This window comes from Microcaecilia unicolor, chromosome 1 (assembly GCF_901765095.1).
Source record: "Microcaecilia unicolor chromosome 1, aMicUni1.1, whole genome shotgun sequence".
In the NCBI taxonomy this organism is placed as follows: domain Eukaryota; kingdom Metazoa; phylum Chordata; class Amphibia; order Gymnophiona; family Siphonopidae; genus Microcaecilia; species Microcaecilia unicolor.
The window spans coordinates 496944198-496967562 of record NC_044031.1 but is presented as its reverse complement, the minus strand read 5'-3'; the positions used below and the strand labels follow the sequence as shown (position 1 = coordinate 496967562).

General features: G+C 42.1%; 1 protein-coding gene across 1 annotated transcript in view; it reads left to right on the top strand.

Moving 5' to 3' along the window:
• IMPAD1 (inositol monophosphatase domain containing 1) overlaps positions 1-23365 on the top strand; it is a 58076-nt gene that overhangs the window by 16650 nt on the left and 18061 nt on the right. The window contains exon 3 of the mRNA XM_030214652.1: positions 2718-2813. Coding sequence (XP_030070512.1) covers positions 2718-2813 — 96 coding nt within the window. The remainder of the gene's footprint in view (positions 1-2717; positions 2814-23365) is intronic.

Here is a 23365-nt window from a genome sequence, read left to right as displayed (position 1 = left end):
AAACCCCACGGTTTATAGAATACACGTAGGTGCGTTTTCCATCCGCACCAATTTTTTTGTTGCCAAATATAGAATCTGACCCTATGTGTGTTGCGTGTCAGAGAAGAGATGGATGGAGTATTAGTATCTGAAATATTATTTGGTTAATGGTTTGTGACTCAGGTAGTGTCGGAGAGAGAACTGAGGAGGACATGGAAAGATCAACCCTCCTAATGTCTTTTTGGTTTGGAACCTGATAAGGAGTGCACTCTGGATTGTAGTTTAGAAATCATGATAAGCTGTTTATGGGAGGAAAGGCATGGATTTTTTCCTGTTATTGGGCACTTAGTGCTATGTCCTCTGCTTTTGCCCAGCTGGGCCTGTAAAAGGAGGCAGTTTTTCTTGCCCTGCACCGGGATGTTCTGGCGGTGGGAGCAAATATTTTTTTGTATGTCTCCGATTCCTTTAGAAAAATTGCTGCATCTTCTTTGACGCTTGGAGAGTATCCTTAGACAGAGTTGAGGTTTCCTGAAGATCTTCTAGTAGATTCAGGAATGGGTAGATAGTATTAGACAGCTGGCCCATTTTTTTGTTTGTATAGTTCTCTACATTTTGTTAAAGTTGTTAAAGTCTTTATAATCATTTGCTTTTTATTTGTTGGGATCTTTTTGTCTTGGACAGTGTTCTATTTCTAAATTATTCCAATAGAAAAGACTTCACCGTCAATAATCAAGAGGACTTGCATGTTTGGCAGTGACCACTAAACATACAAAGTCCCCTTTCCATGGGTTGCCTCTGAAAAGATCTCTTAACCACTGTAGCACTATATGGATAATATCAAGGCACAGATAGGGCAGAACGATTAAACTCTACAGAAAGCAGTGATGTGCTACTACTTCTACTTGTGCTATTTGGCCACTTTCTGTATTTAATTTAGGCCTTTGAAAAAAAAACAGCCTTAAATGAAAGCTTTCAGCGATGCGTTTAGCAGCTGAATATTTTCACAATATGTATATCTAGTGGCAGTGAGTGCCTTTTTATATATAATTTTCATTCTGATGCCTATCCATATAGAGGCATATTTTCAAAGCACTTTGGGAGGCTAAGTTCCATAGGTTTCTATGGAACTTTGGGAGGCTAAGTGCTTTGAAAATGAGCCTGATAGTAATGCTGAATGTATGTTTTGACTACTGCAGCTAGCATTTTAAGAGTTAAGGTTACTACCACCAGGTGCTTAATGCTTGTGAGCATGTAGATGCTGGGATATTTCTGGAATTTCTTTGTCTTGGTGTTGTGTTACCATAGAAAACCCACCCTATAATCAAATGTGTAGAAAAATTACAGGTAAACCAACCCCCAATATGCACGAATATATTTGTGGGGATATGGAAGGTCCTCAGTAAGATATAGGTAAAAAGTGGGATGTTTGACCACGGAAATACAAATCCTGGAGACAATATCATAAAAACTTCTTTATTGAAGAAAAGACTCGACACACCTGTTGTGTTTTGGCCTACAGGCCTGCATCAGGAGTCTACCGCTATGAAGTAGCATATATGAATCTGAAATGCCTGAAACACGATTTGGTCCGTGTGACGAACCAAACGTAAAGTGATTTGGCTATATTACAAAAGTGGTCTTGAAAAAGACCTTTCATGGTAAGCTTGTCCGTAGCAGGTCACTAGGAGCGCAGCATGGAACGTGAAGGACTCATCCACATTCAAAAGCTACTGATCTGAAATTGCCTCCAATTAGGCAGGTTATTCAAAATGCTCTCCTTACATCTACATCAAGGAACCTTGCTTTAAATTTAATGTGCTGAAATAAACATAAATATCCAACAACATGTCCTGTATTCAAATGTTCAACAAGTGAAAACCAAAGCCAAATATCCCTCATAGAAATACCATCCGCTGTGTTATTAAAGAAAAGTGTCAGTCCAAAGTTTAGGGCAGTGGTTCCCAAACCTGGTTCTGGAGGCACCCCAGCCAGTTAGGTTTTCAGGATATCCACAATGAATATTCATGAGAGAGATTTGCATTCACTGCCTCTACTTCATGCTGTCTCTCTCATGAATATTCATTGTGGATATCCTGAAAACCTGACTGGCTGGGGTGCCTCCAGAACCAGGTTTGGGGATGATACAAATATTTGTTGACTCTAGAACTTGTTATACTGCCTTTATTTAAAGCAAGGTCAGAGTGGTTTAGATAAACAATATTTAAAAGTCAAGTCAAATGTTCCTGGTACTTGTGCCATTATTAATTGATTTTATTTCTGGCCTTTTTGAGTACCTCCTTGTTGGGATAAAGCTGCAGACATAGCAACCCCAGTTTTACTGTGCTATTAATTAGCTCTCCACCTCTCCAAAATTTGTTTGAAAATGGAGACGATGTATGATGTAGAAATAACAATGGCCTGCCCTAAACTAAGTTTATTTTGTTGTTGTTTTTTTTTTTTAATATATGACCTATACAAAATGAAAGTGTCATGGTCTTAGCTGTTAGGTGCTGATTTTAGAAGGGTTTCCTGCAGGAAGAGGGGCTAGCTTAATGATTTAGATAGTGGACTGGGAGCCAGGTGACTGGACTTCAAATTTCACATTCTCCCATTACCTTGAATACCACTTTAGATTTGTAGAGGATGAGATTCTGCTGGTATGGAATTTGTTATAAAGTGCCACTATAAATTTGGAAGTGCGTTTTCTATCATTTTGATATATTTCTTAATTATTTCAGAGAATTTGCGACAGTATGTCACCACAATGGTGTGCGTGGCTGTGGATGGTAATCCAGTGATAGGAGTCATACACAAGCCTTTCTCTGGATTCACAGGTAAGTAAGTACCCAGCCATCAAAACTCTGGAGGCACCCAGAAATCAGATATTTGTGGGCACATCTAATAGGCTGTGGAAAGATCTGAGTGCATAGGACCCAGACAGAAGGCTGTCATTGAAAATTAGAAGATGAGGTGAAGTGTAAAACTACATGACAACTAAGAGTTATAATTAAAGAATATTTAATTGTATTATAGCCTACTTATCACAGTTTCACCTTGGCCCAGGGAAATATTTGAAGCAAGGAGCCAGAATAAGCATTTTACTTTCTTTCCCCCCCCCCCCCCCCTTCAACTGTTGTTTCATCTTCATTTCATTCTAAGTCAGGACCCTTTAGCTGCACCCTCCCAACTTTTTCCTTTCCTTTGGTCTCTTCCTGCAGCAGCACAGTTCTGCTTAGCCCAAGCCCAAAGTGTGGTACTGCTGCCATTTTGGCTGCTGCACCAATAGTAGCTCTTCCTTACCTTCCCCCCTCCCCTCCCTCCACAAAGTAGGCAGCAAGAGAGACAGGGAGCATAGCAGCAGGTGCCCAAGCTGTCAGTGATGTGATTGCCGCTGTAGTCAGGAGAGAGCTTGCAGAAGCTGGTGGTTTTGGCTGTTTTGTACATTCATCCCACAGTGCACAGTCATGCATCTGCACAGATCAAACCGGGTCAGTGGCTGAGCAGTTAGCAGGTTGCATGTAGCTCGTGTGCCTGGGAGTCTGAAGTAACGTATCACCAGGTGCATCTTTCTTTGATAGTATTGTCTCTGCAGTCAGTAACAGCCTCTGAAGCTATTGTTGTTATCGATTGCCATCATTCTCTCCATACTCCAGGCACCATTGTGTTCTGTTGCCATTTCTATGACCCCCTCCTCCCCCTGGTCTTCTACACCGCTTCCTCAGATTCCCAGTCACGGCTGCTTCTAGCCATCCCCATCATCTTCTATCACGTCTCATTTCATTCTTTATTCTCCTCTTTCGGTTGCGTACTGATCTCTTGACCATCTCAAGGGGCACTAGACTCGGCCCTCTCCAGAGCAGCTGTGTAGCAGCGACCTTTTAAGATTAAGTTATGTGCAAAATGTTGTGCTCCAGAGCTTTATATCAGTGCACAGTCATTGAGAGATTGCCTTTGAGGCCAAGACTTTGGGACTACACACAGTCTGTCTAAGCGCATCCGGTTCCAGGGCTGTTTATTTTAAGGCACACCCTATCTTGAGTTGGCTTAAAAGCATAAGGACTGCCAAAGCATTTGGCAGACTAAAAGAATTCTTTGAAGGAGTAAACAAACATGTGGACAGCCAGTTGATATTGTATATCTGGATTTTCAAAAGGTGTTTGATAAGGTACCTCATGAAAGGCTACAGAGGAAATTGGAGGGTCATGGGATAGGAGGAAATGTCCTATTGTGGATTAAAAACTGGTTGAAGGATAGGAAACAGAGAGTGGGGTTAAATGGGCAGTATTCACAATGGAGAAGGGTAGTTAGTGGGGTTCCTCAGGGGTCTGTGCTAGGACTGCTGTTTTTTAACATATTTATAAATGATTTAGAGATGGGAGTAACTAGCGAGGTAATTAAATTTGCTGATAACACAAAGTTATTCAAAGTCATTAACTCGCGACAGGATTGTGAAAAATTACAGAAGGACCTTGGGAGACTGGGCGGCTAAATGGCAGATGACGTTTAATGTGAGCAAGTGCAAGGTGATGCATGTGGGGAAAAAAGAACCCGAATTATAGCTACGTCATGCAAGGTTCCACGTTAGGAGTTAGAGACCAATAAATAAAGGAATCTGGGTGTCGTCGTCGATAATACACTGAAACCTTCTGCTCAGTGTGCTGCTGCGGCTAGGAAAGCGAATAGAATGTTGGGTATTATTAGGAAAGGTATGGAAAACAGGTGTGAGGATGTTATAATGCTGTTGTATCGCTCCATGGTGCGACCACACCTTGAGTACTGTGTTCAATTCTGGTCGCTGCATCTCAAGAAAGATATAGAGGCATATTTTCAAAGCACTTTGGGAGGCTAAGTTCCATAGGTTTCTATGGAACTTTGGGAGGCTAAGTGCTTTGAAAATGAGCCCCATAGTAGAATTGGAAAAGGTGCAGCGAAGGGCGACTAAAATGATAGCGGGGATGGGATGACTTCCCTGTGAAGAAAGACTAAGGAGGCTAGGGCTTTTCAGCTTGGAGAAGAGACGGCTGAGGGGAGACATGATAGAGGTATATAAAATATTGAGTGGAGTGGAACAGGTGGATGTGAAGCGTCTGTTCACACTTTCCAAAAATACTAGGACTAGGGGGCATGCGATGAAACTACAGTATAGTAAATTTAAAACAAATCGGAGAAAATATTTCTTCACCCAACGCATAATTAAACTCTGGAATTCGTTGCTGGAGAACGTGGTGAAGGCGGTTAGCTTAGCAGAGTTTAAAAAGGGGTTTGATGGTTTCCTAAAGGACAAGTCCATAAACCACTACTAAATGGACTTGGGAAAAATCCACAATTCCAGGAATAACATGTATAGAATGCTTGTACGTTTGGGAAGCTCGCCAGGGGCCCTTGGCCTGCATTGGCCGTTGTCGTGGACAGGATGCTGGGCTCGATGGACCTTTGGTCTTTTCCCAGTGTGGCATTACTTATGTACTTATGTAAGCATCAGTCCATGTGAAGAATATGAGAACTTGCTCCAAAACAAAAAAAGAAAAATCTGTATGCAAACACTCCAAGAAACAAATTCTCAATTGGTAAGCCTGCTGAGCTTCCATTTGGAGTTGAGGTGGATGGGCATGCCAGTGGCCGTGGACTGAGAGATGTTAACCTTTTGATGTTCTGAAATTGCCTGGATGGGATGCAGGTTTCTGGAGTAGCAGAAATCAGGAGTTGTGTTTTTGTTTTGTTTGGTGAAGTGTCATATACTCTCCTGCAGCCTATTGCTTAACAGATGAAAGCGGAAGGGGGGATGCTGGTACATGGTTGAAAATGCGGTGGTGGGGTGTGGTTGTGTATTTGCCACTGATGTTCCGTTTTGGGTGAAGGAAGTTGTGATGCTAAATTTTCACACAGGATGACACAAGTCCTTTTTTTATGGTTACTAAAGCTTAGTGCTACATGGCCTATAGGTATAAAATAGGACGTACAACATTTAGCACATGCTAAGCTTTAGTAACTTGGCCCCTTAGAAAATAAGACAGACCGTATACTACACTACATCATAGTAATTGTAAGTGACAGCAGATAAAGACTAGCATGCCCCATCCGGTCTACCGAGAAAGGCGGCCAGAGGTGTATGTGCAACTCCTTGTAGTCTTACCCCCAGCTGTTCCTCTTTTTAAGTGTGAATGCTGCATTGTGAGTGGAAAACCTCAATTCTTTTATTCTATGTTCATTCTACCTAGATAACCTCTGTGTTTATCCCAAACCTTCTTGAGTTCTTTAATTGTTTTTGACCCCACCATTTCGTAGAGAAGAGCATTCTAGGCATCCATCACCCACTCTGTGAAATAGTATTTCCTGATGCTTGCTTTTAATTTCTCTCATTGCAGTTTCATTTCATGCCCTCTAGTTCTATTGCCTGTACTTTTAGAAAATATATTTTATTCCTTACTGTCTTTCAAGAATTTAAATGCCTGTATCAAAGCTCCTCTGTTTCTCCTCTCTCAAGGGTATACATATTCAAGTCTTCTCATATGTTTTCCAATACAGACCCCATGCCATTTTGGTCACTTTCTTCTGGACTGCTTTGAGTCTTTTTGCATCCTTGGTAAGGTACAATGTCCAAAACTGAAGACAGTATTCCAACTGTGCTCTCACCAACAAGTTGTACTGGGTCATTATCACCTCCTTTTTGCTGGCTATGCCTCTTTCAGTGCAGCCAAGCAATCTTCTGGCCTTCGTCACCACCTTGAGATTATAAGACAATATCACCCTGAGGTGTCTTTCCTTGTCTTTGTATATTTATCTCTATCACATACAATTTCTTTGGATTTCTGCACCCCAAATGCATCACCTTCTTTCTTCACATTAAAACTTAACTGCCAAGTGTTAGCCTGAGCTTATAATTTTCCGTAGTGTTAACTCTGTTGCCAGTCTTTGTGTCATCTGCAAAAGGGCACACTTTCCTTCTAACCCTTGGGCAATATTACTCAGAAATATATTGACTAGAATCAGCCCTAGGATGGATCCACTACTCAGTTTATGAGCCTTAGATTCTGTTCCTGATAAAGGATCTGGAAAGGCATTCTAATTTTGTGTGTTTGAGGATTTCTGTTTGAAATTTTGGATGAGCTCCTATTCCTTGAATTTAAGTACCAGTAAATCAAATCAAATCATTGGATTGATCCTTTTCAAAACACACCATGCAGATGAAATACTAATAAACATAATTTCTAGACCCACTGGAAGACAAATCACGTGTACATCTTCTACATCCGTTTTCAGGAAATAAAGCTATCTGTAGTTTACTATTTAAAAGTTTTAAAAAACAAATTGTTAACTAAAATTAGGCAATATTTTGTGAAAGTACCGTAGTTTAAAACAGTGTGAAATAACAAAATGCTGTCAGTTCAGTTTTAGTTCTGTTTAGTGGGATGTGTGGTGCCTCTCTACTGTTCATTAAGTTAAATCAAATCAATTCATGTCTGCTGCTAATATCCCCTTTCCAGGGTTCAGTGTGGTTTACATTCTAGGTGAGACAAAAGCCGGTAATGTTAGTGTGAGATATGAGAACAATTATAGACCATTGGTGTAATGCATGAGACCAAAAACATTATAGGAAAAGATAATGGATGATACTAGGAGGTAGAAGTCAATGGATTGTTATGAAGCTGTCTGTGGGAAGAGAGAGGTTTTTAGCCTCTTCCTGAAGCTAAAGTATCTGTTTTTGGTCTGATGGCAATAGGTATAGAGTTCCATATTTTAACTCCAATTGCAGGGAGTAGAGAGCTGAAAATCTTCTGATTTTGAATTGTCTTTTAAAATGGTGATGCTAGCATCATTTTTTGTTTCAGTCTGTTAGACTGGACCTAACGTAGTGAAGTGGTCTTAGCAGTTCAGAGGTGAGACACTTCAAAATTTGAAAAATTAAAACAAGCAGCTTTGAACCTGAGTCTTTCTGCTATGGGAAGCCAGTGTAGTTTGTTAAGGTGAGTTGAAACACTAGTATATCTGTTCAATTTGTATATTTGTCTAGCAGTTGTATTCTGTATGATTTGCAGTTTTTCTGATATTGACACGTAATACCAAGAAATAGAACATTACAGTAATCCAAGCGAGGTAGGACTAACATTTGCACTAATAGTGCAAAGGCTTTTTGGTCGAAGAATGATCTGACCAGATGTAGCGGTCTCATTTTGAATTTGGTTTTCTTCCATAGCTGGTTAATATGGAAAAGAAGGTGAGTGAAAAATCAAGCAAGACCCGTAGAACTCTGGTTTCAGACTCGATTGTAAAGCTTTGACCATTGGACAAAGATATTAATGATTGGACCTCAACTCTCTGATTTCGGAACCACATGACCTTGGTTTTTTGCACATTCAATTTCAGCTTATTGATCAGAGCCCAAGTGCTAACAGCAGTCACGCCATTCGCTACAGACTGAGTTGGTTTTTTTTAATGCTTTCACTGGTAAGAGAAGCAGGATGTCATCCGTGTACGATAATAGTAGTTCATTAAGATCCAAGTGTATTGAGGCAAGGGATGACATAAAGAGATGAACAGGATAGGTGAGACCCGCATTTAGGAGACCAATAGTTGGAAAGTTGGTTGTTTTGCTTGACAGAATAGCTTCGATTTGACAGGAATTCGCTGAACCATTTGATCACAGTCCCTGCTATTCCTATCTGATCCAGGCGTTTGAGTAGCAATATGTGGTCAACCACATTGAATGCCGCCGATATATTGAATTGGAGAAGAATTAATTGGTCGCCTTTGCATAGGTTTTGTTTGACATATGTAGTTAGAACTAGCAACAATCAGGTTCATTTTCGAAAGAGAAGGACGCCCATCTTTCGGCACAAATTGGAAGATGGGCGTCCTCACAGGGTCACCCAAATCGGTATAATCGAAAGCTGATTTTGGGCGGGGACGACCAAAGTTCACGGGAGCGCGTCGGAGGCGTAGTGAAGGCGGGACTTGGGCGTGCCTCACACATGGATGTCCTCGACCCATAATGGAAAAATAAAAAGGGCGTCCCTGACGAGCACTTGGACGACTTTACCTGGTTCTGTTTTTCTTATGACCAAGGCACAAAAAGGTGCCCGAACTGACCAGATGACCACTGGAGAGAATTGGGGATGACCTCCTCTTACTCCCCAAGTGGTCACTAATCCCCTCCCACCCTCAAAAAAAATCTTTAAAAATATTTTGTGCCAGCCTCTATGCCAGCCTCAAATGTCATATTCAGGTCCATCACAGCAGTATGGAGGTCCCTGGAGCAGTTTATTGGGTGCAGTGCACTTCAGGCAGGCGGACCCAGGCCCATCCCCCCTACCTGTTACACTTGTGGTGGTAAATGGGAGCCCTCCAAAATCCTCCAGAAACCCACTGTACCCACATCTAGGTGCCCCCTCTTCACCCCTAAGGGCTATGGTAGTGGTGTACAGTTGTGGATAGTGGGTTTTGGGGGACTCAGCACACAAGGTAAGGGAGTTAAGTACTTGCGAGCAATTTATGAAGTCCACTGCAGTGCCCCCTAGGGTGCCTGGTTGGTGTCCTGGCATGTCAGGGGGACCAGTGCACTACAAATGCTGGCTCCTCCCACGACCAAAGGGCTTGCATTTGGTCGTTTCTAAGATGGGCATCCTTTGTTTCCATTATGGCCGAAAATCAGAAACGACCAAGTCTAGGGACGACCATCTCTAAGGATGACCTAAATTTCAAGATTTGGGCATCCCCGACCGTATTATCAAAACAAAAGATGGATGTCCATCTTGTTTCGATAATATGGGTTTCCCCGCCCCTCCATCGGGATGTTTTGCGAAGACGTCCTCAGCAAAACTTGAGCATCCCTTTCGATTATGCCCCTCAATGTTTCTGTACTAGGTGATGATCTTAATGTAAATTGTGACCAGTGTAATATAGAAAAAAATTTCCAAATTTCAAGAGGTTTTAGTAAAAATGGGTATTCTTGCCACTGGATGGTAGTTTGCAGATGATGTTACATCTAGCCCAGATCCCTTCAACAGCGGAGTGAGAAAATTTTGCCCTTATCAGGAGAATCAAATAACCAGTTTGCTGCTTCCATAGGAATGGATTTGAGTAGGTATTTTGGACATTGATCCAGAGAGCAGTTGGCTCAGGAGCATTTCAACAGCAGCAATCTTACATCCCCAGCTGTTAGTGGTTGAAAAGATTCCCAGTTTTGGTCAGTTTTGAGTTCTTTGATTGTAGGCTCTCTAGCGATTGAGGCTGAACTACGGGTTGGACTATTTTCCTCTGTTGAAGTAGCTTTAGGTAGTTCAGACCTAGTTTGGAGGATCTTATTGGCAAAATGATCAGCTAGGTCTTCAGGGTGTTTGGACATGTTTTCTGTGAATGTTCATCATCATTAGTGGAAGCTAGTTTTTTTTAACTAAGAAATGTTTTTTCTTGTCAAGATCATCTTGACCTATTAGGCTGCTATAGTACTGTTGTTTTGAATCAGCTACTTTCTTTTTGTAGCGTCAGAAGTCTTGCTTCCATTTAGATTTATCAGTATTATCTTTATTCTTTCTCCATTGTTTTTCAGTGGCGTCAGCATTCCCTGTTTAGGATGGATAGTTCCTCTGTAAACCATGGTGAATTTCTGGACATCTTGACCTTTTTAATGGTAAATGAGCAATTTTGTCTGGTTTGGCTTTCACCTTGGTATCCCAGCAGGATTTGATTGAACCTTGTGTAGGAGATGTGGTAGTGAGGGAATCTGTTAGCTCAGACCAGAAAGTGATCTCATTGATTTTACCTCTAGTGGAGATGAGTTTAGAGGACTTGTGCCTGGTTACGCTTGACATACAGATATAAATGGTGAAATCCAGTTGGAAGTGGTCAGACCATGGTACTGGCTTCCATTTGATCAAGCTATTAGGATAGGAAGTCTATTGTATAGCCTTTTTCATGAGTTGCACCCTCGGAGAATGTAGTTGGTTCGCAGTCCTTCAGGAATTATTTAAAGTGGACTTTGGTGTCCGCATCATTTTCCAAGTGTACGTTTAAGTCTCCCAGGAATATAATCCTAGAAAATTGGGACATGGCAGAGGAAGTAATCTCTATAAGTTGAGGTTCTGCCTTGGACCAACCTCCTGGAGGACAGTAAATGAGGAGTAGGGCAAGTTGATTTGCCTCTTTTGAATCATCGCAGAATTTGCACAGCATGTATTCCAGTTCAGGGAAAACTCCAGAACTAACTAAAGACACGTGGAAAAAACTCTTAAATATAAGAGCAAGTCTGCTGCCTTTTTTACCCTGTCTTGGAAAGTGAAGAGTACCATAGCAGGGTGGATAGATGTAATGCAATAACGGACTATCAGCTTCTGTGAGCCATGTTTCTGAGATAAACAGTCCAGATCTGAAGATTCTAGCAGTTCCCTGAGTAAGAGAGCCTTGTTCCCCACAGACCTGGCATTGATATAAATGGCAAGGACAGGTGTGAGTTGAGATTTATGTTCCAAAGGGGAGGCTTGTTTGTATACTTTCAAAAGGTAACAAGGTTTTTTAGGCCTTCAAATGTTAGCCATTTGGTTCTGGTCTGAACCCATAGTAGTGTTCTGATGGTATATATTTGCATTGTCTAGCAGATATCTGACATTACAGTTAGGGAGTTAGTACAGTGTTTTCTCGATGGATTACAGATTACCGGGATAGGATTAGGTGCTAAGTTATCTGGTAGGTTGCCACCTGACGTTCTCAAAAGGGCTAAGCAAATCCATGTGAGCCACTTCATGGTTGATAGCTTTTGGAGCTCATTTAAGTCAGTCAGGTTTAGCACTCTTTATCAGTCCTAAATGTGCGCTGTTAAAGACTTCAGAACAGAGTCCATCCTGAGGGTAGAAGCCACCAATGGTGAGGAGAGGTCATGGTGTCTCAGGAGATGTGGGGAGATGTGGATGAGCCGTTGTGACAGACTCCAAAATGATGCTATGACTTGCTGTTATAGGTAGGGTTCCTCTTTAAAGTTGTCATTCTTCAATAGTTGTGCAGCAGTAAGGGAGAGTTTAGAGCTTTCGAGAGGCCACTCATGTTATAGAATTGTCAGTTTCCTTTGTTTGCTGTTTGAGTTATGGTTATAAATACAGAGCTGAGCAGGACAGGTATTTTTATGACAGAGGAGAGTAATTGATTGACCTTAAGCTCTCCTTGGGTTCCTCTTTCAAACTGCTGTTCTTCCATAGCCAGTCGTACAGCTGTGAAAGGAGAGTTAGAGCGGGTGACAGGCCCCAGTATAGCTCTCATGGTTATAAATCCAGATAATTCTCTTTATTCAAGTTGCAGGCTTGGAATTACTGCAGGCAATGAAGAGAGGAAGAGGAGGGGAGCTGAGCAGTTCAGTTAATTGAAAGACAAAGGAGAGCAATTGACCATAAGCATTCCTTGGAATGCAGCTAGGAGAAATGCTAAGGCAGTACTGTTTTTAAATCTCCACAAAAGTTAATCGTTCTTTGATATCTTCGGTTCAAAATGTTGGTTCAATATACTGTTTAGCTCTTTTTCTAAATTCACTTAAACTGTTTTATTTAAGACAGAAATATTGCTTTTCTTGGTTAAGAATTCACTGCATACAGACTTGTAGTTTCAGAGTATAGCAAAAGCAGTTTGTCTTTGGCAACAGTAATCAATGATGTGTTAATTATGCAGACAGTGCTTGCTGAGGGTCTGAGTCCCTTCTGAAGTATCAGCTTCCTAGGAAGAGGAGCTCTGTTGTTGCTTCAATAAATATATATTTTTTAAATTTAGAATATGTGAAGTCAGCTAATTCTACCTATATTTTGTACTTTTAAATCTTGAAACAAGGTAATTTGGTTTTTAAAGTCCAGTATCTAACATTTAACAGACACTTCTGTTCACTAGAGACCTACATCAGATGGCTGTGTTTCACTCCTGTGAAATTATTTGGAAGCTTTAATGCTGAGGAAGGTTCAGCAGTATATCAGAAATTTAGAGATAATATGTGGTAGATATGAACTTTAACTCACAAGTTGTAATGATGGTTTCAGTTTGCAGTTTCTGATCCCAGTGTCCTTTGTTCCAATTGATGCAGATCTCTGGAGGCTTTTTTAGTTGTAGATCCTGCTCATATCATAAGCAAAAATGCAGGAAGGCAAAAAGTTGCATTTGTCCAAGCAAAACAAATGACATTAACTAAGTGAAGGAAGGAAACTCCAAATAAAAATAGCATTCTGGACTGTTTCTCCAATATAAACAGAGCAAAAGTATGTAAACTTTGGGCTGTAAATAAGCGAATAGTGTATTATTTAACCTGGATTGTAGGAGCTCAATGTGAGTACATCCTCTCCCTGAGTTTTGATCTCCTTTCACTGATAAAAGTACCAACCAGATACCTAATATCAGATCTGACTTTCTTTCACCCTGCCACCTCTCAGCGACAAGGTCTCAGTCACTTTGATCTGTATAGTGCCCATATGCCTGTGCTATTCCATGATTATTGTGAAACCACCGCAATGGAATTCAGAGTGGTCTGGTCACCAAACAGATTTGTTATGGTGGGTATGTGTTGCCCAGAGTCTTATTTCTGTTTGTTGTTTTGCTTGTTTGGGATGGGTAGTGGAGATTGCAAATTCTTGCAGATAGTGATCTAACCAGATGAGTTGGGATGTGGTCCACTTTTTTTGAATCTGCTCTCAGAGGTGTGCAGATGCAAAGATGGTGTCTATCATATGCCCTCCCTTGTGAGACTGGCCAGTGATAATTAACTTAAGGTCTAGCTCCTGTAAAAAATTAGCAGTGATTGGTCATCCGTGCAGGCTATGTCTTCTAGATGTAAGTTAGTCTCCTATGATGAAAGTCAGAGGAAAGGATGACTGGCTTTGAGTTATGAAGGACTGCGTATCTTCCATAATGACTTGCCAGGGTCCCGGAGGTTGATAAAGTACTATTAGTCCTAGGGTTTGTGTGGGGGGTTCGTGCTATTTTCAGGGAAATCCCTTCAAGACCTTTGTTCATTAATGAATCAATTATCTCAAATTTGAGGGAGGAAAGATAGATTACTGAAACTCCTCTGCCCCTTTTTTCGCTTCTGTGAATTGCCTGAATCTTATAGTTCTGTGGGCATAACTGCTACTGGATTATTATATCCTCCTCTAGATTGGATTGGATTTATTATTTTTAACCTGCCCTTATCCAGTGTGGCTTATAAAAGCAACATATTTAAAATCACATAATAAGAAATATGCAGTACAAATTCTCCTTGGTAGACAAAAAAAAGAAAAGAACAATGTCCAGATCTTTCAATAGATCACAACGTAACATTTGCAGCTACAGAATATGCCAGGCATAACTAGTGTGCTTTCAGTTGGTGTTTAAATGTTTGTTCTAGACGTTCATTTTTAAGATATATAGGTAACTTATTCCACAATGCAGAATATATCATGATTCTTTGTCGCAATATGGTCTCTAATATCATATTTGTTTCTTGTGGACCTGGTGTTGAAATAGCTCACTCTAATGGGTGGCTGTACATCATTTGTGTAAGTTTGTATGTTCATTTTGGTTGTCTGAGATGATATAATAAATCTGTGACCATGATGTCTTTTGTGCATCCTAACTGCCCAATTTTCCTTGGTGAAATTAACTGGTGTTAAGGTGTTCACTTTGCTGCAGTCAATTAAGTTATGAGGACTGATACTAGGGAGCACGCAATGAAGCTACAAAGTAGTAAATTTAAAATGAATCGGAGAAAATCTTTCTTCACTCAACTTGTAATTAAACTCTGAAATTCGTTGCCAGAGAATATGATAAAAGCAGTTAGCTTAGCGGGGTTTAAAAAAAGGTTTGGATGGCTTCCTAAGACCAATATTAAAGTGGACTTCGGGAAAATCCACTTCTTATTTCTATGATAAGCAGCATAAAATGTATTGTACCTTTTTGGAATCTTGCCACGTACTTGTGACCTGGATTGGCCACTGTTGGAAACAAGTTGCTGGTATGGTTCTAAGTGAGCCCAAATTTTTTTTTGTGTTCCCTATATACTCGCTTATGTTGTTAATAGTAAGCCCCAGTATTAAAATTATGAAAGCTTTATGCATTTTTTTTTTGTGTTGGTGTAGTGGTGAACATTGATACTTAGTCCAGCTTCTGGTTTATTTCGTGTTTTTCTCTTATACGCAGTGGGTTGAGGTTTCATGATGAAGGTTGTGTGGGGTAGTACTACTACTACTTATCATTTCTATAGCGCTACAAGGCATACGCAGCGCTGTACACAGTACACAAAAGACAGTCCCTGCTGAAAGAGCTTACAATCTAGATAAGACAGGTAAACAGAACAATTAAGGGTAGGGAATAAAGAGGTGAGGATAAAGGATAGGGCAAGTGAGTTAGGAGTCAAATGCAGTGGTAAAGACATGGGTTTTGAATTTGGACTTGAAAACAGCCAAAGACGGGGCTAGACATACAGACTCAGGAAGTCTATTCCAGGCGTGAGGTGCAGCGAGATAAAAGGAACGGAGTCTTGAATTAGCAGTAGAGAAGAAAGGGACAGATAAGAGAGATTTATCTACACAACGGAGTACTCGAGGGGGGACGTAGGGGGAGACAAGAGTGGAGAGGTACTGGGGAGCGGCAGACTGAATGCACTTATAGGTCAATAGGAGAAGTTTGAATTGAATACGGAAACGGATAGGGAGCCAGTGAAGTGACTTAAGGAGAGGGATAATGTGGGCATAGCGACTTTGGCACAAAATGAGTCGCGCAGCAGAGTTTTGGATTGATTGAAGAGGAGAGAGGTGGCTAAGAGGGAGGCCGTTGAGAAGTAGATTACAATAATCAAGACGAGAGGTGATAAGTGTGTGTGGAAAAGGGTTCTGGTAGAGTGCTGAAAGTCTCAGTGGCAATAACATAGCAGCGGTTCAGTAACATTAAAAGTGCATTTTGGTCTGTCTTCAGTGAGGAGTAGTGTAAACGGATTGATGCAGGTATCATAAAACAAAAGGGATTGTATTGTAGGGCTGGATGTAGTTGTTGTGGGCTTGTGATGCATGTGGGAAAGAGGAACTCGAACTATAGCTATGTAATGCAAGGTTCCATGTTAGGAGTCACCGACCAAGAAAGGGATCTCGGCGTTGTTGTTAATAATACGTTGAAATCCTCTGCTCAGTGTGCTGTGGCAGCTAAGAAAGCAAATAGAATGTTGTGTAATATTAGGAAAGGAATGGAAAACAAAAGTGAGGACGTTATAATGCCTTTGCATCGGTCCACAGTGTGACCGCACCTCGAATATTGTGTTCAGTTCTGGTCGCCACATCTCAAAAAAGATATAGATTAGAAAAGGTACAGAGAAGGGCGACAAAAATGATAAAGGGGATGGGATGACTTCCCTATGAGGAAAGGCTGAAGCGTCTAGGGCTGCTCAGCTTGGAGAAGAGATGGCTGAGAGGACATATGATAGAGGTCTATAAAATAATGAGTGGAGTGGAATGCGTAAACTTGAATCATTTGTTTACTCTTTCCAAAAAATGCTAGGACTAGGGGGCATGTGATGAAGCTACAAAGTAGTAAATTTAATACAAATCGGAGAAAATATTTCTTCACTCAACGTGTAATTAAACTCTGGAATTCGTTGCCAGAGAATGTGGTAAAGGTGGTTAGCTTAGTGTGGTTTAAAAAGGGTCTGGACAGCTTCCTAAAGGAAAAGTCCATAGACCATTAATAAATTGAATTGGGGAAAATCCACTGCTTATTTCTGGGATAAGCAGCATAAAATGTATTGAACTTTTTTGGGATCTTGACATGTGTTTGTGACCTGGATTGGCCACTGTTGGAAACAGGATGCTGGGCTTGATGGACGTTTGGTCTGTCTCAGTGTGGCAATACTTATGTACTTACTAGTAAATCAGGCCCGTTTCTGATACAAATGAAACGGGCGCTAGCAAGGTTTTTGTCGGAGTGTGTATGTTTGAGAGAGTGTGTGCAAAAGTGACTGTGTGTGAGAGAGAGTGAATGTGCGAGTGTGTGTTTGTGACAGAGAGTGAGAGTGAGACTGCTGTGTGTGTGTGAGTGTGTCTACTGTGTCCCCTGCCCCCCTGCAGCCACCTAGCAATTCTCCTCTCTCCCCTGCTCCCCCTGCAGCCACCCAGCGACTCTCCTCTGTCCCCTGTTCCCCCTCCAGGCATGCTCTTCTCTCCCCTGCTCCCCCTCCAGTCACCAAACGATTGTCTTCTGTCCCCTGCCCCCCTTCTCCAGCCACCCAGCGATTGTCCTCTCTCCCCTGCCCCCCCTCCAGCCACCCTGCATTTCTCCTCTCTCCCCTGCTCCCCCTGCAGCCACACAGCCTTTATCGGTTTTCCTTGCCCCCCCCCCCCCCCGTATCCACCCAGGGATGCTCTTCTCTCCCCTGCCCCCCCTCCAGCCAGCGAACGATTTTCCTTTTTCCTCTGTCCCTTTCCACCCATCCAGCGATTCTCCATTTTCCCTTGCCCCCCTTTCCAGCCACCCACCCACCGATGCTGTTCTCTCCCCTGCCCTCCTCTTCCAGCCACTCATCGAATCTCCTGTCTCCCCTGCCCCTAACGATACCGGCAAAATCTCTCTGTTGCCGTGCACAGTTCAGTGTGCAGGTCCTGAATGATGGATTGATTTGCTGCTGTGCTCCCGCCCTCCCAGGCTCCCACCTCTGGTTGGTCAGGTTTTGCATGTGACGTACCCGGAAGTTCGGTATGTCACTTCATCAGATGGATGCAGGAATGCCTCAGCCAAGGAGTCAGCTTCAGAACGTTGGAGGTGCATTTTATTATATAGGATGTTAAAGGACGCAGGAAATACAAGTAAATATAGAGTAAGTAAGAGCAAGTATACCAGAGGCTCAGACAAAATTGCAACAGGGTTTAAAATATATTTGCTGCAGAATATAGAAACAATAAAAATCTTATGTCAGCAAAGGAACAGATGCACTAACAGTAGAGGGTAATTAAGGTAAACTTGAGTTGGTAGAGTGTTTGCCAAGATTTTATTGGTTGAACAGATCAGCACTGAAAGTAGCATGTTGCCAAAATTAATATTGCTGAGGAACAATTACAGTTATGCAGGAGGATGAAAAGGTAGCAAATAAGTCTTGGTGTTTTATTTGGATAGTGAGCCTTTGCTTCGTAGTGGAAACCTATGATAAGCTGAATTTAGGCAAGCAGAAAATGTGGCTGGCACCAGAACAGGACTGGAACTAGAGTAGGCCCGAACAAGCACCGAACAAGCAGAACCTCAGAAGTAGAGGCCAAGATGGCTGGGACCCACTCACACACACACACACACACACACACAAGCTGAGGGCTTCTCAGGAACCCACTCACAAATGGAAGCTGGCGGCGTCTCAGGAACCCCTTCACATTCAGAAGCTGGTGGTGTCTCAGGAACCCCCTCGCATATGGAAGCAGGAGATAATTCGGCAATTCATGCGCTGCAGTGCGGGAAGGAGAAGGTATCTCAGGACCCACAAGAAGCAGAGCTACGAGGGCGGCTAACAATTCAAGAGTGTCCAAGCCTAAGGCTGATGGGGTTAAATGCCCCACTCCCAGACATCTAGTTGCAGCTGACATCACCACGGAATGTGCTGATGGCTGGGCGAAGCAGTTCCTGTGACGCTTCCTGACCAGCGACGGATGGCTCCTCCCACCCCCCCACTGACAGCTCGGTCCTTGTTCTGGAGTCACAGTAGGACTGTGACACTTGACTTGTGTTCACGCACAGTCAACCATTTCACGGTGCTCAAATGGAGCCCAGCTTCACGTGGAAATATAGGTGAGTGTGAATTATATAGCTGCGATGACAGTTTATCAGCAGACTTTGAGATTAGGCACAATTTGGTCTGACGAGCATTTCAGTCGGCATTGGGGGGGCAACGCCCTTTTGTCAGCAGGCTATTTGCGTGGAAGGATTAGCAGTAGCATGGTAAGGGAATTCCGTTTCCAATTGGGTCAGTCGAGAGAAACATTAATGAAGAAAAAAAATATATACTTGCTACACTATCCTCAATTATGGCTCTTCTCTTCCAAGCTGCCTGTGATACCGTGGGTGAGGGTTATGTGGGTAGCCCTGTGAATAACTCAGCCAAGGTATATAAATGTGAAAGTAAATGTTTTTATTCACCTGAGCCCTGGGGCCTGTTGATTCACAGGCCAGGAAAGTCAAATGCCACAGTTTCTCTTATTTAGTAACAGTCTTGAGTAGGCCTCTTGCTAGGAGGCCAAGTAATCTGTGGCTGGTGGGGTTGCCATGTTCCAAACACAGCCTGTAAGGCCTTCTGAGACTCAGGTCTGGCAATCTTACATAATAAAAAGCACCTCCAACGTTCTGAAGCTGACTCTGAGAAAGTGAAGCCTTGAAGCATTTGTGCTCCTGCTGTATCCATCTCCTGAAATGACGTCACGTACTTCCGTGTTCGTAAAGACCAATCACTGGAAGGGAACGCTGCAGAGTTGCCAGGCAACAGAACGCAACGTCACACGCATGAGGATGTCGTCGTCCCTCCCTCCCTCCCTCCCTTCCAGTTCCAGGCCCCCTACCTCCAAATTTTAATAGTCATCTTCACTTACGAAGTCGGGTTTACGGCGGCCGACAGCAGCAGCGGTAACAGGCATGCAGGCTCGACCCTTCTTTCTCTCTCAGCTCTGGTCCCGCCCTTGCGGAAACAGGAAATGAGGGTGGGGCCAGAGCTGAGAGAGAGAGAGAAGGGCCGAGCCTGAACGTCTTTTACCGCTGCTGCCGGCCGTCGTAAACCCGACTTCGTAAGTGAAGATGACTTTTAAAATTTGGAGGTAGGGGGCCTGGAACTGGAAGGGAGGGACGACGACACCCTCATGCATGTGACGTCGCGTTCCGAGGGGGGGGGGATCCTGGAACTCGGAGGGAGGGAGGGGGGAACCTGAAACTCGGTCCCCTGGAACTCAGAGGGAGGGAGGGAGGGGACGATCCTGGAACTCGGAGGGAGGGGACGACGACCCTGGAACTCGGAGGGAGGGGGACGACCCTGGGAGGGAGAGAGGGAGGGGGGCCCTGGAACTGGGAGGAAGGGGGGGGGCCATGGCACACACTCTCATTCTCACACGCACCCAGTCTCACTCTCTCTCTGTCACACACACACACTCGCACAGTCACTCTCACACACACTCTCTGAAACATACACACTCCGAGGAAACCCTTGTTAGCGCCCGTTTCATTTGTGCCAGAAGCAGGCGTCTTTTACTAGTATTATAATAAATCAAACCATAGTGCAGAGAACATTCAGTTCCAAACATCAAGAAAAAAATAAAGCAATATGTGTGCACATCTCGAAAAAGCCAAAGGACTTATCTGCAAATTATTAGAGTTCACAGCTCCAAAGGATCCTCATCAGTAAGGTTTCATCAATTGGTGATTGTAATCGAAAAGCAAACTAAAGATGTCCATTTATATGTATAGCCTGGTACATTGAACATACAGACTTATAAGTAGCTCTCTATGCAGTCATAGTGAATCAGACAAGCAACTCCCCATATTGTTCTAAATATTTAAAGCACCAGTCAAAAGTGAGCTTACCAGACAGAAAGATAAAAATAAATAAGAGCCATACCTCATCAATCAAAACTATATAGTAAAAGACAGAAGGATCTAGGTGTCATCGTTGATGATATGTTGAATCCCTCTGCTTAGTGTACAGCGGTGGGTAAGAAAGCAAATAGAATGTTAGGAATGATTAGGAAAGGAATAGAAAACAAAACTGAGAATGTTATAAAGCCTTTGTATCGCTCCATAGTGCGACTACACTTTGAATATTGTGTGCAATTCTGGTCACCGCATCTCAAAAAAGATATAGTGGAATTAGAAAAGATATAGAAAATGGTGACTTCCCTATGAGGAAAGTCTAAAACGACTAGGGCTCTTCAGCTTGGAGAAGAGACATCTGAAGGGAGATATAATAGAGGTATGTAAAATACTGAGTGAAGTGGAACAGGTAGATGTGAATCACTTGTTTACTCTTTCCAAAAATACTAGGACTAGGGGGCATGCAAATAAGCTACTAAGTAGTAAATTTAAAACAAATCAGAGAAAAGTTTTCTTCACTCAATGTGTAATAAACTCTGGAATTAATTGCCAGAGAATATAGTAAAAGCAGTTAGCTTAGCAGGGTTTAAAAACAGTTTGGATAATCTCCTAAAAGTCCAGAAGCCATAATTAAGATGGACTTGGGAAAAATCCACTGTATGTTCTAGTATAAGCAGCATAAAATCTGTTTTACTGTTCTGGGATCTTGCCAGGCACCTGTGACCTGGATTGGCCACTGTTGGAAACAGGATACTGGGCTTGATGACCTTTGGTCTGTCCCAGTTTGGCAATGCTTATGTTCTAACGTTTAGCATTTAAAACGGCAAAAGGCACACTTCCTAGCTGTCTGCAGCACAACTTGCAGCTGTAATGAATCAGATAAGCACTTTCTCATAATGCCTTTTTATGCTTACAGCACCGGTTAAAAGTGACCTTACCAAACTATTAGAAAATCTCCTACAGTTCATAAGATATGACTGTACAAACTTGCAAGCTCTGTATGCAGCCATAATTAGTCTGACAAACAACTTCCCATAGTGTTTTATATATTTGAATCCCCATTCAAAAGTGGGCTTACCATATACGTTTCTTAACTGTCAAATTTGTTCCTTCCACACCAGACTTAGCCTCCACACTCAATTTTTCTGCAGCTAGCTGTATTAGTTATAAGAATTGGGGAGGTGGGTATGGGGGCAGTGGAATAGGGCCACTCAAAAACAAAATAAAACACATACCTTATAACCTGCAATACAGAGAAATTCAGTGCAATCTCATAAATCCCTCTGTTTTCTTGAACTGAATTTTAAAAGGATAAGGGTATGGTTTTAATATGTGTGTTACAAAAAGACTGCACATATTTGGATATATGTGTGAACTTTCAAAATCTGTGTTTTTCAGTTTATCCTTCCTATGAGCCCTGTTTACAAAGGCGCGCTAGCGTTTTTAGTGTGCGCTAACTTCTATGTGTGTCTACACGGTTAGCACGTGCTAGAAATGCTAGCACGCCTTTGTAAACAGGACCCTATATGTTTAAGTATTAGCTTATGTTAGTAATGCAGTATTTTGTTATGGATTTCTAGAAATCGTCCCCATTCTTTTTCATTTCAATATTGGACTGGAGTCCATCATCTACTTCTAGAATGTTCTATGTTATCCATCATAACTGGTCTTGGTTTAATAAGGTATTTAGTCTTTAGATCTTGTTTCCACGTACAGAAGTTAGTGATTTATTAAATGTTCTTCCCTACGTAGTAATGTTTGCATATATTACTCATGAGCATTGTCCTGGATGGCTGATTAATATGCTAGGGTGGTGGTTTAGAAAAGCAAATATTTAAACTTACTTTACATGTGATCATCAGTATCCTTGTTTTTAATAGAAATGTTTTCTGTGAAACTTATGATTCCTAAATGTATTTTAGGCCTGTAGTGGTGAAGTCTGTTCCACATTGTCTCTTTTGGGTTCTTTGCAATTGGTTATAAAAATGTTTTTTCTAGTTTAGCCAAACATGATCTTTCTCAGCTTTGTGCTGGAGATTGGAATGTTTTCCTTTACATTTTTTTCTTTCGTTGCGTTTTCTTTACACTGAACAATGCATGCAAGCCCATTCATATTTCATCAGAGGTAGTCATCCATTATGCGTTATTCTGATGCTGCTTGTAAAACATGAGACGGACAGTATTGTTGTTTTCATAAAGCAGTGGCTTCATCTAGCTGTCCTCCCTTGAATGCTGTTTCCATTAAATACCACTCAGCCTTTTCCTTTTTTTTTTCTGATGATTGATATGAACCCTCAAATCTGCAACTATGACAGAGGCCTGCGGATCTTTGGACTTAGCCTAGGATTCTTTCAGACTTTGGATGCTTTTCCAGTGTTCCTTTGGGTTGATCTTTGGAGGTTGACCTTTCCCATGTAGTCGCTGTAGTCTTACTACTTACTACTACTATTTAGCATTTCTATAGCGCTACAAAGCGTATGCAGCGCTGCACAAACATAGAAGAAAGACAGTCCCTGCTCAAACAGCTTACAATCTAATAGACAAAAAAATAAAGCAAACAAATCAATTAATGTGTAGAGGAAAGAGGAGAGGAGGGTAGGTGGAGGCGAGTGGATACAAGTAGTTACGAGTCAAAAGCAATGTTAAAGAGGTGGGCTTTCAATCTAGATTTAAAGATGGTCAAGGATGGGGCAAGACGTAGGGGCTCAGGAAGTCTGTTCCAGGCGTAGGGCGCAGCAAGACAGAAGGAGCGAAGTCTGGAGTTGGCAGTAGCGGAGAAGGGAACAGATAAGAAGGATTTATCCATGGAGCGGAGTACACAGGAAGGGGTGTAGGGAAGGACAAGTGT